Genomic DNA, 18,315 nt, shown 5'->3' on the forward strand with positions numbered 1-18,315 from the left:
CGTGTTGCATTTTTAAAGCCACTTCTCAGACACTTTTAAGTGTCGAGCCCTGATCACTTAGTGATGCTCCATGTCCTCTGTCACCAGGCATTAGCAGTAACCGAGCAAGGAGCTGAGGACGGAAGTAGCTTCTCGCAAAGCCCATAGTCATGCACCCCACAGGGGTAGGGAGCTGGGACAGACTCCTGTGTCGAGCCACCTGTGGGACACATTTTTCCCACGACATCGAAATCCTTTACAAGGTAAACTGCTCGAGATCAACCAAGGAACGCTTCATTGACAGCAGGACACCCTCGTGAGCCGCCCCAACCCCGTGCGTTTGCACAGAATACAGACCTTTGGGAGGTGTGAGATTGACTCCGTTTTTAAGGCACCATTGGACTGGTAAAATTCCCAAAGAATCAGCATGGCACAGCATCGAGAGTTTACTAGGTTCTGCTCGGAGGTCGTCAATAGTCACTTGAAAAAAATGATTATTAAAAACCTGGAAGAAAAAAAAAACAACCAGAGAACCAAGTGTTAATACTTTAGAATTTTTCAGGCAAAACTAGTATGAAAAGCTGTCCCAGCTTCCAAATGGAATAAATGTACTTCCTCAAGCACAAACTGGTGCTTCAATGTATACTAGTAAATCGATCCAATTGCTAAAAATGTTACGAGTTGATTCCCTGTGGTCACTGTAATAGAAAGACAAGCCAATGAGTAGCATACAGAGAAAAGAGTAGTAGACATAGAAAACACTGGTGGCTTTAGAGAGGTAAACTGATGGCTCAGGCTGGAAGAAAACCAAACTCACACAGTGAAACAAACCCAGGCCTATGGCCAAGCAAAGGCGGGCCTTGAAAGGTGAGTGGTTTCTCCGTGTCCACAGCAGGGACCCACATCCTCACGTCAGATCACTCGAGAAGCTCCACCGTCTGGCTTGGGGACTTCTGGCTTCACCCGGCATCACAGCCCTCCAACCACCTCAGGCTGCAGCCCAAGGAGGATCACTCCCCCTGGCACGTACATCCTGCTCAGCATCCTCCCAGCCTAGAACACACGCCCGCCCCGCTGAGGCTCTTGCAAAAAAGCACAAGAGCATGGTTCAAGGTACATCCTGAAAGTCAGTGCTGCTGGAACGTTCTCCTGACCACTCCGGTTCTGTGCCCTCAAAGCTTCAGCCCTGCACCTCTGTCTCGAAACTCCTCATCCCAAATTGGTCTCATCCAGCAGATCCTTGGAGGGCAGTCTCTGCTTTGTCACTCAGTCAAGGTGTTCCCACAAGGCCCAGAAAACGCTTTGTACAAAGGAACTGCATAAACAGCCACACAGTGTGTAGGGAAAAAAAAAAAAAAACACGTTGGTGAAGGAACAGAACAAGGTATGCTGGTGGGAAGAGCAGAATGCAAAAACGAGATGGACCCGGGCACTTAAAAGCGTGATGGTTTTAAAGAGTCTAGTATGTGACACAGGCCAGAAAAAAAAGAGATCACTTTATGGGCTCAACAGCCATAAACCAGTAGTTTCTCAGGAAATCCTAACGCTCTCATTGAGGCTGTGATTCCTAGCTCCTTCATTTACAAAATATCTTCCGGAAGCAGTCTAAATTAAAAGCAAAAGCTGCAGAGTGCACTCACTTTTGTTCTCCTCGATGTTCATTCCAGTAAATAGCTATCATTCTGCTGCTTGAGGTCTGCCTATGGAAGCAGACCTTACAGAGCAAAGGATCAAACCTCACCTTCCCAGTGAGATCTTCCCTGCAGCCCAGTTTCAAACCCCATCTCCCCTGCCACACTCCAGCCTTCCACCCTCAGCCTGTCCCGCCCCTGCTGTGTCTCTCCCCTTAGCGTTTAACATGGGACATTCTGTATCGATTTGCTTACTTTGTTTGTCTCCCCGCCCTCACCATTAAAATATAAGCTTTGTAAAACCAGGGACTTTTGTCTACATTTCCACTGTCCAGACCAGCTCCTACAAATGCCAACAGGACCTAGTCTCACATGCGTGTGTGTGTGTGTGTGTGTGTGTGTGTATACACGTGTGCACGCACACACAGATGCATATTAAAAATGTGGAATTCTGGGGTGCCTAGGTGGTTCAGGCAGTTAAGCATCTGCATTCGGCTCAGGTTATGATCCCAGGGTTCTGGGATTGAGCCCCATGTCAGGCTCCCTGTTCAGCGGGGAGCCTGCTTCTCTCTCTCCCTTTGCCTTTTGCTCCCCCTCCTTGTGTGTGCACTCTCTCTCTCTCTCTTTCTCTCAAATAAATAAATAAATAAATAAATAAATAAAATCTTTATTAAAAAACGTGGAATTCTGGTGGCTGAACCTCTTAGCACCACTGGACCCTGTAACGATGGGCACTAAGGGATCTCCAAAACCTATTAACATGCACATTCGTGTGTGCGTACTTCAGAAAAAAGCTAAATCAGTTTTTTCAAATCCAACGGGGTCACATCCCACATGGTGCAGAAACACTGAGCTCTTGGGGCCATAACCTGCAGGTCTCAGAACTATAACCTAGAGCAGTTAACCAACTGGCCCAAGACTATGTGGCTAGAGCTAGCCATAGAAGAAATGGAACCAAGACTCTTGGTCTAAATAATATGATATATTTCACATACACAGATGATATGTCATCACCATCTGTCAGTATCATACTGTTTTGGATCACCAAAAAAAAAAAAAAAGAAAGAAAAAGAAAAAACCCCATAATCTATAATCTCACTCTACGGCTAAATGGCTAAATGTTGGGCATTTTATTCAGGATCTGCTACATAGTTAACTGCTTTCCTGTCTATGGGCTTTAATGTTATTTATTTATTTCTTCAATAGGTGTGCCATGAAGAAAAGCCTTGAGGAAAATGAGAATGACATTTTCATTACAGTGAGTACTAACAGCAGAGTGTTATATTCTCAATCGTAATATTCTAAAACCTTCTCCGATGTTGGAAGGAATACATTTAATTATAAATACCTACTGCATTAAAGAATATCCTGATACTGCACTCTATGTAGGGGAGTCCGGACCTGGGGACGTGCCCATCGAAGTACACATTGCCATCCAGGGGTCTGACAACTGAGGGCCAGTAAGAGACAAAAGAAGGGTGCATGTGCAACAGAGAGACTGAGTGCTTTATCTTTGGTAAAATGGGTAAGAAAAAAATAAAGTGCAAAAAAGAAAATGTACCTTAAAAAAATTAAGAGAAAATATCCTCCCTGCCCCCACCCTCAATAAGACTTACTTAGAAAATTATGTATCGGGAAACGAAACTATAGTGACTGGAAATCTATCCAACAAGGTAAGGATATTTGGGCTGAAACTAAGCATAAGTACTATGTCACATTCTAACATTATAGATTATAATTATTTACAGACATAAGAGTGTCAGCCTACTACTGACACCACCGGCATCTCTATTTACTATACCAACATCAGGTGAAGCAGACACCGTGACCTCTTAGAGTGAGGACAGGGTAATATATATCCAGATAAATGGGCAGCTGGCATCAGTGTATCTGCTGCAGCTGGAATAAAGGAAAATTTTGGCCAGGCTTCAGCAAGGTATCACTCACCAGTTCTGGGAAAATGTGCACCTACCAGAATACACATTGAAGAGCCCCAAAGGTCAATTTAAATAAAAAGGCTTTTAGTGCATGGCTTATGACTGTTAAGAACATAAATCGCAACCCAAAAAACCATCATGCAAAGCATAAGTCAGAATTTTTTTTCTGAAGCTGCAGTTATTTTTTTAAATAAATTACTATAACAGTTACATAAAAGTAATTTATGTTCTAAAGAAAAAAAATTGAGAAAAAAAGAGAAAGGCCTTTCATGATTACAGCCGTTTTCCAGACTCTGAAATACATTATCACCACTGTATCTCTCAAGCCTTACCAAATCATAAATTAAAAAAAAAGAGAGAGACAGAGCATACAAAATGACTCTGAAACACTCATCACTGTATTAACAAATCCAGTCTTCCTTGGTAAAAGAAATTAAAATGGAATTGACTTTTGGACCGTTAATTAAGTTCCCACACAAAAGGCCATTAACTAAAGCATACATTGGGTAAGAAAGGTGGGTTTCTCGGTTTCCCCGGCCATCTGTAGGAGGATGCTTCAGGTACAGACACATGCTGGAGGTGTGACTTCCACAGGTGACTTCCTCTAGATGATTGGCACAGCCGAGGGAAATTATAATCTTGAAAAACCATCAGACCGTCAGGAAAATGGACTTTACCTTAAAAGGTAATCTCATTTTGAATCTGCAAAACGGAGAAGCATGCTCTCCCTTTAGTGAATGAGAGCCAGGGGCAACAAGGAGGCAGACGTGGGGACACACACTGGAGATGGGAATGTGCTTTCCACCGCTGTCGGGCATTTCCAAAATACAAGGGGATCCCACGAATGACTGTGGAAGAGGAGCGAGTTGCCACTGCAACGATTACAGCAGGTGAATCCGGAGCAGCCCAAGTGAACGAGGACGGGGACAAACAGCAGCGTGGACGTGACCCTGGTTGACCGAAGAAGGTGCCGCGTACTGGCGGCGGAGTTCACGGCCGTACAGTCAGCAGCGCACCTGAGCCTCCCTCCGGGTCCCTCAAGGCCACCAGCCCTGACAGCCCGTAGGAACCAAATCTGCCGCAACAGGAGGCATGTGCTCAGCCTGGCTCTGTGGGGCCAGGGACCAAAGGAGCCCCTTAGGACAGCGTGGCCCAAGGAGAAGGCGCTCGCTCTGGGGCTGCTTCGCCCCGCTGCACTCCACCCCCTGCGCCAGCACATTTCGTCCCGTCGGCTGGACATGAAGGTAAAAGAGCAAGGGAGGGAAGCTCACCTTGGTCACTGATGCAGGACAGATATGAAAGGGCTCGCTCAAATTCACTGTTTCTAGCTTCATCCCAACTGTGAAGAAATGGCTTCGCAGATCTGCATGATCCTGCAGGGAAAGGACAGAAACGCTGAAAGTCATGGTATCGTAAATTAACTCGGGCCCTGTCTGGACGCTCTCCTTAAACACTTTATTGGGTAACTAAAATCGGATTGAAATAATTAACCCTCCCCCTTTCAAATTTCTCATTATTGCGAGATACTGTGGATTTAATTATTTTCTGCAGGCTAAATTGCTTTTCCAAGGGAAGGAAACACGCCTTTGTGGCCATGCTTAAATTTACACCGAGCAAAAAAATTCACAGTGCACTGCTTTGATCTTCCTAGGTGCTATAACTGAAGCACAGCAGAGTAATGCAGGCAATCAGTCATCTGAAACACACAGCAGGCGCATCTTCAGAAGACGGGGCCTCTTGCTATGGAACTAGTTCGCAGGGCTTCGGGGAGACTCTGTGGCTGATACGGCTCATCCCTGTCTCCTGAGCCCAAGAGCACACAGCTTATCGGTCAGCGGCGGAGAGCTGCCGATCTTGGGAATGTGTGCACATAAAGGCCCCAAACAGCCCTGCACACAATCAGAACCCGACTCCTGCTCAATAAAGATGAGCAACACCCCCTGTTTAATAGGTGTCTGGCAGTTTTATAACCCACTCACAGCAACCTTATGCGTGCGAGATGGAGCCTTCCCGCTTTCCCAAGAAAACAAATTTCAATATCCACTTTCCCTATACAGCAATAGATGAGGCTGGCTGGACTCTGGATACCAGGATTTATTTTGCAAAGACGGAGGTCATCTCGTAACTCACAGCCTGTATAAATGCTAGTAGATAAATAAACGTATTTGCAGCCTGTCCCTGAGGGAGTAACAGCTGCAAATACCCCCTGCTATTTCTAAATACATCAGTTGGCCGAGACGTACAGAAATACCGAGGGATCTATTACTTTCTTTTATCTGCAAATCTAAAGTGGATTTTTAATTAATTCAATGATGTCATTCGACAAGTGACTCCGAGGATCATCGTGAAGAGTCCCGCCGGGCTGGGGCTGCTCCCCCATGCAAAACCCGGTTGGGGTAGCAGGGGGAGGACACGAGAGCAGAGAAGAACTGCTTACATGACTCCCTACCACTGCGCTGCTTCACCAAACAAGGGGGAGGCTTTAGATACCCAGAGAACCCCAAGGACCCTGTCTCGGGTCATCACACCGCAGTCTGCAAAGGTATCAATGCCCAGTGCGCGCACAAGAAATGCTGGGTCTGGGGGTGGGGGGCAGGCAGGCCAATAAGAAGGATGTGTTCAGGGTGCAAGGACATGTGACACAAGCTCACTGAGAGAACTAACCCGTTCTCAGCCTTTATAAGTTCCTTGAGAACTTAACTACCAACAGTTTACAAAAATCACATGCATAGGAAACCAAACACAAGGAAATATTCTTCAGGAATATCAGGAGGTGATTTTATTATTTTATACTTACAGTACAGCGGGTTTTTAAAAAGATTTTATTTATTTATTTGAGAGATGGTGAGCATAAGTGACTGGGGCGGGGGCGGGGGGCAGGTGAGAGGCAGCCTCTCGCCAAGCAGGGAGCCTGACGATGTTGAGACTCGATCCCAGGACCCTGAGATCATGACCGGAGCTGAAGGGAGACGCTTCACTGACTGAGCCCCCCAGATGCCTCTACAGTGTTTCTTTTTATTGGTGGCTGGGAAGCTGGCTCAGAAAAAAAAAATCAGAAGAAACAGCACAGAGAGTGAATGCATATTAACACGCCTCGACCACAGCGCCCAGGGGGATGGGACAACAGTGGGAAACTTACACCCAAAAGCAAGACCTGACACCTGAATGAAAAGATTAAAAGTTACAGTTCCTGTCAGACATCAACACCCCCCAGTGTCTCATGATCAGTGGGAACTGAGGCACAGTAGTCGGTTGCACAAATACACACCCTTTTTAAAAAGATTTTATTTATTTATTCATGAGACACACAGAGGAGGCAGAGACACAGGCAGAGGGAGAAGCAGGCTTCCTGAGAGGGAGCCCGATATGAGACTCGATCCCAGAACCCTGAGATCACGAGCTGAGCCACCCAGGCATCCCACTTTCCCCATTTTACATACAAGAACCTTTTCCCCTTTTGAGATAAGGAATGGCTCCAAAATCATAATACAACACACACTTTGCCCGAATACTGTCAGCAAGTTTAAGCAGTCATGATTCTACTGCTTGATGAGACAGAAATGGCCCCAAATACTAATAAAGACCCACAGGTAACTATAGTTGAGCCTTGAGCAATGCAGGGCTTTGGGGTGCCAACCTCCTGCACAGTCAAGACTCCATGTGTAACTTCTGACTCCCCCAAAAGGTTATTAGCTTGCTGCGGACCAGAAAAGCCTTACCAATCCCATGAAGAGTTGATTAATGCCTATTTTGTACGTTGTGTATATTATATGCCGTATTCTTACAATAAAGTAAGCCAGAGAGGGGCAGCCTGGGTGGCTCAGGGGTTTAGTGCCACCTTTGGTCCAGGGTGTGATCCTGGGGATCTGGGATCGAGTCCCACGTCGACTGCCTGCATGGAGCCTGCTTCTCCCTCTGCTTGTCTCTCTGCCTCTCTGTGTGTGTGTGTCTCATGAATAAATAAATAAAATCTTTTTAAAAAATAAAAAAATAAAGTAAGAGGAAAGAGAACGTTAGTATGAAAATCATGACGAGAACACATCTACAGCACGCCACCGTATCTACCGAAAAATATCTGTGTGTAAGTGGAGTTCAAATCCATGCTGTTCAAGGGTCAACTGTATAATAAATGGCCCAGACGAATGTAATATTTTCACAGAAGTTGGGCTTCTCTCTGCTATCAGATGTCCCTCCTTGCTGCTGTGTTCCCTCTCATTACTCACAGCTACAAGGCTAAACATTCTTGAGATGCGGCTCACCAATAATAGGAAATTTGTAACTTCTGGCTGCCTCCGCCACCAGCACTCTCCTTGCAATTTCGATTTCTTTCTCCTTTCTGTTTCCGCCTGATGACATTCTGGGCTTCTGATCTACCCACCGTCATCAGCCCCTCCTTGATTTCAGCTCTGTGCCCACTCTTTGCTCCAGATACCTCTATTCCTGCTTGGAGGAGAGCCAGCTTTCTAAGTAGGACTGATACAGGACCGCCGGACCCATTCTACACCACGGGATCTCAGTGTGACCTTGACCACTGATTTGAAGCCTTTGGCCAATCTACACCCCTCCTGGGTCAATGCTTCAAGCCCTGCCCGATTTCTCCATCACAGCTCCCAACATTGTGTTGAAAACTCTATGGCACCAGGCACCCTACACTACTAGATGTCCCTTAATAGCTGTCTTACCTTATTCCTAGTTGTCAGGTGGGACCAGGCAATGGCTGCTTTTCCTTAGAAATAAAGCATAAAGGCTCAAGGCAACAATTTGCTCCTTGGATAACCTCCTTTCAGAGCTGCTAGCTTGTGTTATCAACGTTTATCATTAATGATTTCAGTGTATTCATCATCAAACTCTAGGTAAAGAGGGGATAATTTCATGCAGAAATCACACACTCTCCTTCCTTTTTTTCTGGAGAGGCCATGTGCTTGTTTGTCAACCACCAAGTGTCTCTCTCTGCTTATCCATAAAAAATACCTTTCACATTAAAATCATACAAGGCCATGTGTGAGGTGAAAATAAAATATTAGCGACATTGATATTTTTTAAAAATTAAAATGGTGTTGACAGTATTTCATCTCAGTGACATTAAACTATTTTTAAGCCATTTAAAAATAATGCTTAGAGAGTAAAGGTTTACAGATGAGTCTTCTCATTGTCAATCACAGCTTGAATTTCCTACATCTTAAACTATTTCCACTAGCCTTCAATTACTTGCAAGCACATGGACCTCTTACTCATGGAAAAACATCAGTTTTTGTTCCAAACTATGTGAAAACTTTTCAATCCTATCGTTTAATACACTAAGAAAGGAAGCCAGATGTTATGAGACATGGCTGCATCCAAACATAGGTGTTTATATTCTGGTCTCAAATAATCCACATCTATCCAGAAGAGCCTCTTAAACTTGAACCCTCAATTTCAGAAACAAGCCTGGAAACTATATAACACGTTCCTGTATTACCAGACCCACCTTCCACTTTCTTAGATTCACCTTTAATCAGTATTTAAAAAAGAAAGAAAGAAAGAAAGAAAGAAAGAAAGAAAGAAAGAAAGACCAATCCTTCAATGACTATGTAGAAAATCCCACCTGTTTCAAAGGCAAATCAATACAATGAAATGTTTTTAAAAAATCCAGGAAAAAAGACACATGATGATCCTGAGTTTGGTTATGATTGTACCCCTACTGCTTTAATGCTTATGTCCCTCATGAATGATGATGTCAGAAACTTTTTTTTACTACAAGAGATAGAACAGTATCTGCTCAAAAAGGCTTGCCATTGAAACCTCCAGTTGGCCACTGGAGGCCTTTCAACAAACAGGACAGGTAGCCATGTGTTCAGTGCAATTCTTCTCAGCCAAGGCTGATCTCTCTTATGTGTGTTCCTTGCTTCTTCCAATAAAGACCCCAACAAGTGCTTATTGAATGAAGCTGAAGAAATGATCAAGACTAGATGATTTATTGATATTCATCCCAATCATTCCATCATTCACTCAATAAGCACACATTAAACACCACCAAGGTACCACACACACAGAGCACTACATGACGTAGAGCACACACACAGTAACATCAGAGGGAGAAGGAAAAGACAACAGCTATGGAAGATCCAGGCTTAGAAGAAATTCCAGAATGAACTTCTTTACTGCAGCATGCATAAAATCACGACTCCTATAATGACGGCAACCCGAGGACTTACAGGAGTGAATCTTAATTTGGAATAGGAAAGCACATGACTCGGAAGGGTAAAGAAAAGATTATGGGAAAATGGCTTGGTAAATTTAGCTTGGGAGGCTGAGCCTTAAAATACTGGATTTAGGCATTTTAAGGCTGATCAAAAAAGGCAAAGGGAGGGGATCCCTGGGTGGCTCAGCGGTTTAGCACCTGCCTTTAGCCCAGGGCACGATCCTGGAGTCCCAGGATCAAGTCCCACATCAGGCTCTCTGCATGGAGCCTGCTTCTCCATCTGCCTGTGTCTCTGCCTCTCTCTCTCTCTCTCTGTCTTTCATGAATAAATAAATAAAATCTTAAAAAAAAAAAAAAGAAGGCAGGAAGTCAGTATCCTGGACTTAAAAAAAAAAAGGGAAAGGGAGTCACTGTCACTCCTAAAAAATACGGAGTTTTTTTATGATAATTAATTCAATGCCAATAAATTTCCAAATAAGATAATGTACAGATTTTCTGAGCTCTGTGTGTGTATATATAAGTATATGAGGAAAAGTACAGATACACTCATTGAAAAACAAATTTAATCGCCCCCAGACCATTTACTTTGGGCTGCTAATGCACTGAGAGTACATGCGTTCATTTACACAAACACCAGCTAATCATTCTCGATGTTAAAAAGGAGACAGGGTTCCTGGCCCCTGAAGATGATTCGCAAAACTGATTATCTACCGAGAGATAATGGAAAATTCACTGTGGTTTGAAAGATGCATTCTGGCCTTTGCAAAGCTCTAGAGAATCATTCACACCTCACAATTATTGGATCAAGAATGATGTTATTCCTGAAATCAGGAGGGATTACTAAATCCTCAGTACATTCACAAATATGCCTGTCACACTCAAGAAATACTGTTTATTTAAATGTGCCAGAGTCCAGTTAAATTGCTTACAGAAAAACTTCCGTTTAAGAAATGCTGGCAGTGTCATTCCCATCTACATCCATTGCTACACATTTTATTCTTGCCTGAAAGTAGTTTTATATTGATCAGAAATAAAATGCCATTCATTTTATTGGAGGACTGTCTTAGCAGCCTACCTTAACAATCGCTCTTCAGGGAACCTTATTTTTAGTGGCATGACAACGTACAAGAGATTATGTATACATCAACTTTTGTTCTCCATCAGCTTTATTCTCTCCAGGAACCCAGGAGCTCCCTTAGTCTCTGCATGGAGAATAACCTGGTTTGGCACATGGTATCAAGTAGAGAAACAAACAACCTAGCACATTGTAAACGCTTGTGAGCGGGATCCCTGGGTGGCGCAGCGGTTTGGCGCCTGCCTTTGGCCCAGGGCACGATCCTGGAGACCCAGGATCGAATCCCACGTCGGGCTCCCGGTGTATGGGGCCTGCTCCTCCCTCTGCCTATGTCTCTGCCTCTCTCTCTCTCTCTCTCTCTCTCTGTGTGACTATCATAAAAAAAATAATACTTGTGAGCACTTCCTTGTATCATCATTTTTCCCTCACAGTAGACTAGGGAGGGGAGTATCCACCCTATAGTAAGGAAATTAAGACACAGAGAGGTTAAGTCATCTAAGCAAGGACACAGAGCTCACCAGAGAAGCCAGATTCAAATCCAAGTGGTCTGACTACACCCATGCTGAGCTTCAGGTTATAGGATGGACTGGGAAACAAAGGCCAAAAAGGATCTTTTATTTATTATCGCTAATTAGTAAATAAATAAACAAATAAAACTGCGGCCCAGGGCGCCTGGGTGGCTCAGCAGTTGAGCATCTGCCTTTGGCTCAGGTCCTGATCCCAGGATCCGGGATCGAGTCCCACATCAGGCTCCTTGCAGGGCGCCTGCTTCTCCTTTGGCCTGTGTCTCTGCCTCTCTCTCGGTGTCTCTCATTAATAAATAAATAAAATCTTTAAAAATAAATAAATAAAATAAAATCTTAAAAAAAAAAACACTCTTGAAGCCCATAAGCTCCTAAGGTTTTATTTCAAAGACAGATATTGCCAGATTAAAAAATATCAGCTCTAAATACTGATCATTGACTTAACCTTCAATGTTTGCTGTTAATTCATAATACTTTTTCAATGGCTTATGAAAAAAGTGTGTCAGAGTATCGTGACACTAAAAACTTACCCCCTAAAATGTTTATATACCATCAGTCTTCAAAAAATTAAGAGGTGGCTTTTTACTAACTGCTTTCGTGTGTTCTTTAAGCAATGAAGATTTAAGAACCGTGTGCAGCAAAATGCCCCAGGGGCCTGGTAAGCAAGCTATCCTTCATCAATACCTATCTTCTCACGTGATCAATGTTAACCCAGACAGGTTCATCTGATAAACGTGGTTAATCTAGTTCCTGGCTGCAGAGTGCACACGAATCTCAATCTGTCAGTAGTATTTTAAATACTATGTGTTAAGTGTTCATTTATACAGAGTAAAGAGCAAGAAGATGATGTGGCTCCTGACGTTGAGAAGCTTGAAATTTAGTTAGAAAATGACTAAGGAGGAATAAATAACATGTCACGCTGGAAAAAGAAAAGCAGACAAACCAGTGTCTTTGGTTGTTTGGTTTTATAGCTTTGGCTGATGTCTTGTTTTATTTTACCTGAGATGCAGAGGCCAGGTAGACCGGCCAACCTCAGAGCATCCCCTGGGGTGCACCAGGCCCACACTGGTCACCCACAGCTTCCAGCATCAGCCTCTGATGTGATCCCTGCCCTGGAAAGAGTTGCCATGCCTTCTACTAGCTGTTTCCAGAAGAATCAAACGTCACTGCCTAGAGCTGTCTTAATATTCGTCATCCAAGAGTAAGCACCATCCCAAACTTATTTGGCAGGGTGATAAAGCATCAGGGCAAGCACCTGAGTTCTTTATAAAACGGCAAACGACTCTGAGTATTAATCTACAGGAGGAGATGAAGCATATACTCATCAGGACACAGAAGAAAGAAAAGATGGGAAAGATGGAATGTTCCATCATTTTGGGTCCTCCTCATTGGTCACATTCCTACTTGAACCTGACTCACCCCTCTGCATTTATTTTAGAGGCTTGAAGAGCTGCAGGTTATGCCCCCAAAATTTGCTATGTGGCTATCACAGACTCCTAAAATAGTCGATGCTTCCTGCCACCCCTGCTTCATTAGAGAAATACGTCTCACATGATAGAACAATATGAAGGATGCAGCACGGAGGGAATGAGTTCAAACTAATTAACACAACGCAATAAAAATGCACTTTGTGAGGATGTCAATGTAAGGTAAGCAGTGCATCCTTTCCCAGTGCAGAAACCAGACTCCTAACCCAAGTTCCACAATCAATTGCTCCAGGAAGTCTTGCAGTGGTGGCAATATGAGCCTCGGTCTTCAATTCTTTGCTTTCTCTTTTTTGCTTATGTTGATATGAAATAAAATGGGCACCTGGGTGGCTCAGTGGTTGAGCGTCTGCATTTGGTTCAGATCATGATCCTGGGGTCCTGGGATCTAGTCCCACATCAGGTTCCCTGCAGGGAGCCTGCTTCTTCCTCTGCCTGTGTATGCCTCCCTCTCTCTCATGAATAAATAAATAAAATCTTAAAAAAAAAGAATATGGGCAAAAAAGAGATATGCAATTTGGTGATCCCCCCACATTTTTTTAAGCACCGAAATTTCTTTTTCTTTTTTTTTTTTTTAAGCAGACTCTATGCCCAGAGTGGAGCCCAATGCAGGGCTTGAACTCATGACCCTGAGATCTAGACCTGAGCTGAGATTAAGAGACGGATGCTCAACTGACTGAGCCACCCAGGCACCTCCAGCATCAAAATCTCTTGTGTGTCATATCTACACAAAAATATTGCACAGTGTAATTTTTTTCAGTTCCAATATACCACAGGGTACTCAAATGCTGCGCCTGCATCTTTTCAAAGGCCTCGATTAATTTACATAATTTCTAAGAATAGGCTTCAGTGAAGTCAAAGGAAGGTTTTAATTAGTATTACGTTCAAATTGATATATAATGAACTGCGCTTTAATGCCTTTACTTATATCAGCATGATATGACATGCTTAAAAAAAAAATCCAGTGCAATTTATCATCTTGTTCCTCTTTGTTTTACCAGAGATCTAGCACTCATATGTTCACTAGAAAATTACTCTCATTATCTTAGTTTCATCTAAAAATGGACATTAGGAAGCCAGCATTTATTAAATCAATAGCATTTTTACATTTTAATTCCACTGCACTGGATTAAATTTAGCCAATGAAATATTTATAATGAAAATGTAATAAAAAATCTGTACGCTGCACCCTAATCAGCATTTCCATTCTTTACTTACAGCTGTAAATAGCAGTTTTATCTACTAGCCATACAGTAAATCAAGTTAAAAAATAGTCATGAGGAAATGTAGTACTATATACTTCAACTTGAACCACAAGATTTATAACCGGTAACTAGAGTAGACCTATTTCACAGTAAATCCAAAAAGTGGTACGCTAGATTTAAAAAAAAAAAAAAAAAAAAAAAAAAAAAAAAAACAACGAAAAAACCCAGAGTACTGAGAATGCCTTTCATTGATTAACATTTAGCACCATAAAAGCATTTGTAAGTGGCAAGGAATTCGACCTCACTTACAGCAGCGTCATGGAAAAAACCACGGCTGATTTTGTGTGTGTAGGTAAACAGTGATTACAGTGTCTCTTCCCACACTTATTTCATCCTCTCCCCGATAAAGCCAGGGCATCTCTTCCCGTTTCCACAGCAACCCTCCGGGGGGCTGGGAGGGGGGCAGTCCAGGCACCCTGGGCTCTGGAAGAGCTTGGTGGCCGCTCCTGGGGGGGAATCCCCCAGGGGGGATCCAAGCTTCACAGCCCAGAGATGGAACGTGACTGACAAAAATACTGCTGGGTGCCCCTTCTGCTGAAGAAGCCCCAAGTGCAACCCAACTGTTGTCTTGGAAATATGACCATGGCCCTGAACGGTCCCCACTCGGGTCGACGCCACCCTTCAGTGATAGAAAGTAGAGCAGATAGCGAGCAACGCTCTTCCACAGAGCAGGTGGATCTTGTGCTCCGACCCGTGCAGACACAGGCAGCAGCTTCTGTAGTGCAGGGGGGTCCACTCCTCTCAACAGTGTGGGATGGAGAAGATCCCACATTTTTAAGTGCCAACTGCCAGGAAGTCTGGCACAGGCCTAATAACAGAGTCCCAAGCGCCTTCCTCAATCCTGGCTGTCCTCGATCTCTCCCCGTCCACCTGTTTCCAGGGGAGAAAAGTATTCAATCTCTGCCTCAGCACTGTTGGCATTTGGGGGCCGGATAATTCTTTGTTGGTGGTGCTGTTCTGTGTGCTACACGATGCTCTTGGCTGCATCTCTGGCCTCCACCCACGAGGCACCAGTAGCTCCCTCCTGGCTGTGGCCAGCAAAATGCCTCCCAACATTGCCACATGGCCCCTGGCAGGCAAAGTCTCCCCGATTCAGACACCCTGGAGAGGGGAACCTGCATGTGTGGGCTCCTCACCCTTCAATTTCAATGAGTCCCTCAAAGTCCCTTGGTTCTCTGCACCTCTGTCTCCAACATTTAGTGAACCCGGAAGCTCCCTCCTGTCTTGGTTCGATGACTCGTGCAGGCCAACCCTTTCAGTTCTGATTTACTACATGTCATCCCAACAAGGCCTGGAGATCCTGACTGGGCATCTGAGCCAGTCCACACTGCAGGTCCAGTGTTGTTACTTAGCCTCCCAAGGCCACCTCTCTGAACACTTGGTGTCTGACATGAGAAGATGCTATGCCGGATGAAGAGAACCACCACAAACACACCCTACTCACAATCTGGTGTCACACAACAGGTACTCTGTGTATAAAATAAAGATGATAAATGACTTAGGTACTTGTTAATCTGCCTGCCACCCTGGTAGCAAAGGGTGTGTTATTTTTAAGGAGTAAACTATCACTTCCAACCTAGAGACAAGACCATCACTTCCAACCTAGAGACAAGTAGACCAAGTCACCCAGTGGGTACCATTCCCTAAGGAAAGCCTTATTCATTGGCCACGTTGACATAGCCAGGCCACAAAATCCCACTCACACTGGCCTGAGCCATAAGGACATCCATTATGTCCCATAACAAAATTTTCCACTAAGGCTGCTGGTAAAGGGAGGAGGGAACAACGTCACACATGGCCCAGGTTCGTTCAGTGGAGGGACCACTCTGGGGGAACCACTTTCCATAGGGCAGCTCTCCTCAGGGCCTGCAGATGGCTGCAGGGTCCCAGGATCCTCAGCCTAATGGGATGAAGTACAGAGGGAGAAGAGAGAGCCACCCCTTCCCCATGCATCTTCTGAAAAGCCAGGTCACCTATGCTAGAAACCATGTAACCGGCGTCCTCATACACCCTTGACCCAAAGTGGTCACATGCATCTTCCCAAGCCAATCGCTGTCAAGAAAAACGGGGCCACTCCTACTGGCCTACACCAGTGGGTCTACTTCCACACAGGGAGCACCATTAGCCTCTGGATACCAGCATTTGAAAGAAATGGGAGCACATGTTCATTATGACAATAAAGAATCATCCTGCCTTAATATCTAACAGAGCCTCTGTCAGAAGTGACTGAGCAACGAAGGGTCACTCAACATATTCCAGGACATGTATGATATTTCGGTAGGCACATACTTAACACCCTCAGGATTTATTTCCTCATTCCTTGTTGCAATGACATTTCCTGGGCTCAGCCTTTAAATACCCTTGTTTACTTCTAAAGACTCTACAAAAGCAAATGGATCTCGGCCCTGGGATTCAGATAGGTCTGTGTACGCATTGTGGATCCACCACGGGCTCCCAGCCCAGGGTAGGACAAAGAATGAACTTCTCTGGGCCTGGAGACCCCCCCAGGAGTCTTTTTTAAAAGATTTTATTTATTTATTTGAGAGAAAGAAAGAGAAAGAGCAAGCACAAGCAAGGGGAAGCAGGAGAGGGAGAAGCAGACTCCTCACTAAGCAGGGAGCCCAATGCAGGACTCGATCCCAGGACCCCAGGATCATGCTGTGAGGTCCTTAACCAAGTGAGTCACCCAGGTGCCCTCTGAAAGGGTTTCTATATATTCCAGAGACACTCCGAAGGTGTGCGACTCATAACACAAGAATGCTTCCGGCCTGGCCTTGCTCACCCCCCTCTCACTGATGCACCTGCAGCCTCTCTGAATCACTAGTAGCTCAGAAACAAGTGAGGTCCAGTGAATGGGCCAATTTGTACAAATACAACCAAAATGACTAAATTTTCTGAACTCCTTTACAGCCTGAAGTTATGTATGCTTGTACGTACCTTTAGGAAAATCAAGGGGACACAGAAATCTTTTTTTCAAGATTTTATTTATTTATTCATGAGAGACACAGTGAGAGAAGCAGAGACACAGGCAGAGGGAGAAGCAGGCTCCATGCAGGAAGCCCGATGTGGGACTTGATCCCAGGTCTCCAGGATCACGACCTGAGCCAAAAGCAGACACTCAACCACTGAGCCCCCCCCCAGGTGTCCCTGGGACTTAGAAATTTCACCAGCAACTACAGGACATTTCAGTAAATATTAACAAGCTTTAAGTCTGGTCTCTACTATTCTAAACTTGCTCCACTTTTTAAATGTTAAACACAACATGACATATGCATGTAAAAGTCTATCTGATATGTTTATCCTTCTGGTTAGAAGTGGGGCTGGAGACCATCCTGGAGGCAGATTTTCATCTTGCCCTTGACTTCATACCATTAAGACAAGGCAACTCAGAGGGCTGTCCAAGGAAGGGAAGGGAAGCTGAGATCCCCATGCTTTCATTTACACCTGAGCTACACACAGACCCCTCAGGGGGCCTTTCTCAAGGAAGGATGGAGCTTAGTGAAAGCTGTGGGTTCTCAGCACAGAAGCATCGCTGTGCTGGGGGTCCTGGTTTTCCATTAGACCATTAACCCCTGAAAGAAAGGAGTTAGGCTCCTCCTTACACAGTCTCCCTCCTTGAGATACTGCGATTTGCAAATGCTTGTTCACAAAAGGCACACGGTAATTAAAAGTCCAACCTAACCAGGTCCCCTGAGTGGCTCAATCAGTTAGACACCCGACTCTTGATTTTGGGTCATGATCTCAGGGTTGTAGGATCGAGCCCTGTGTGGGATTCTGCGCTCAGCACAGAGTCTGCTTGAGGATTCTCTCTCCCTCTGCCTTTCCCCCGCCCTCGCACGCTCGCGCTCTCTATAAATAAATAAATAAATCTTTTTTTTTAAAAAAAAGGTCCAACCTAACCCACAAAGGATCTGTGTGTGTGTGTGTGTGTTTGTGTACTGCCTCTATACAATTTTATTGTGACTCATTACCAAATCCTCTACAGAAGAAACGAGTCAAATCACTTCTTAATTATTCTTATCGATGGAGAGTGGCGTGGAAAGTCTGAACAAACAAAAATTTAACACAACAATCACTTTGAAACGTTTCTGTCTTCGAGATGCATGCTGCACCCCCCACCCTACATCCCAACACCAATGACACTGAGTTCATGCTAATATTATCCTGCTGTCCCCGAAACCGCAGTAACTGGTGGGAGCCAGAATAATCAGCGGCGAACAGAAGCCATTTGGGAATGAT

General features: G+C 44.5%; 1 protein-coding gene across 3 annotated transcripts in view; it reads right to left on the reverse strand.

Annotated features, from left to right (window-relative positions):
* The window catches only part of SFMBT2 (Scm like with four mbt domains 2), a 215,887-nt gene that overhangs the window by 71,181 nt on the left and 126,391 nt on the right, over positions 1-18,315 (reverse strand). For all 3 annotated transcript variants that reach the window (XM_055332786.1, XM_055332787.1, XM_055332788.1), the window contains exons 8-9: positions 4,819-4,920; positions 337-484 (exon numbers count right to left, since the gene is read on the reverse strand). In XM_055332786.1, the coding sequence (XP_055188761.1) occupies positions 337-484; positions 4,819-4,920 (250 nt within the window). The remainder of the gene's footprint in view (positions 1-336; positions 485-4,818; positions 4,921-18,315) is intronic.

This window comes from Nyctereutes procyonoides, unplaced genomic scaffold (genome assembly GCF_905146905.1).
Source record: "Nyctereutes procyonoides isolate TBG_1078 unplaced genomic scaffold, NYPRO_anot_genome, whole genome shotgun sequence".
NCBI lineage: Eukaryota > Metazoa > Chordata > Mammalia > Carnivora > Canidae > Nyctereutes > Nyctereutes procyonoides.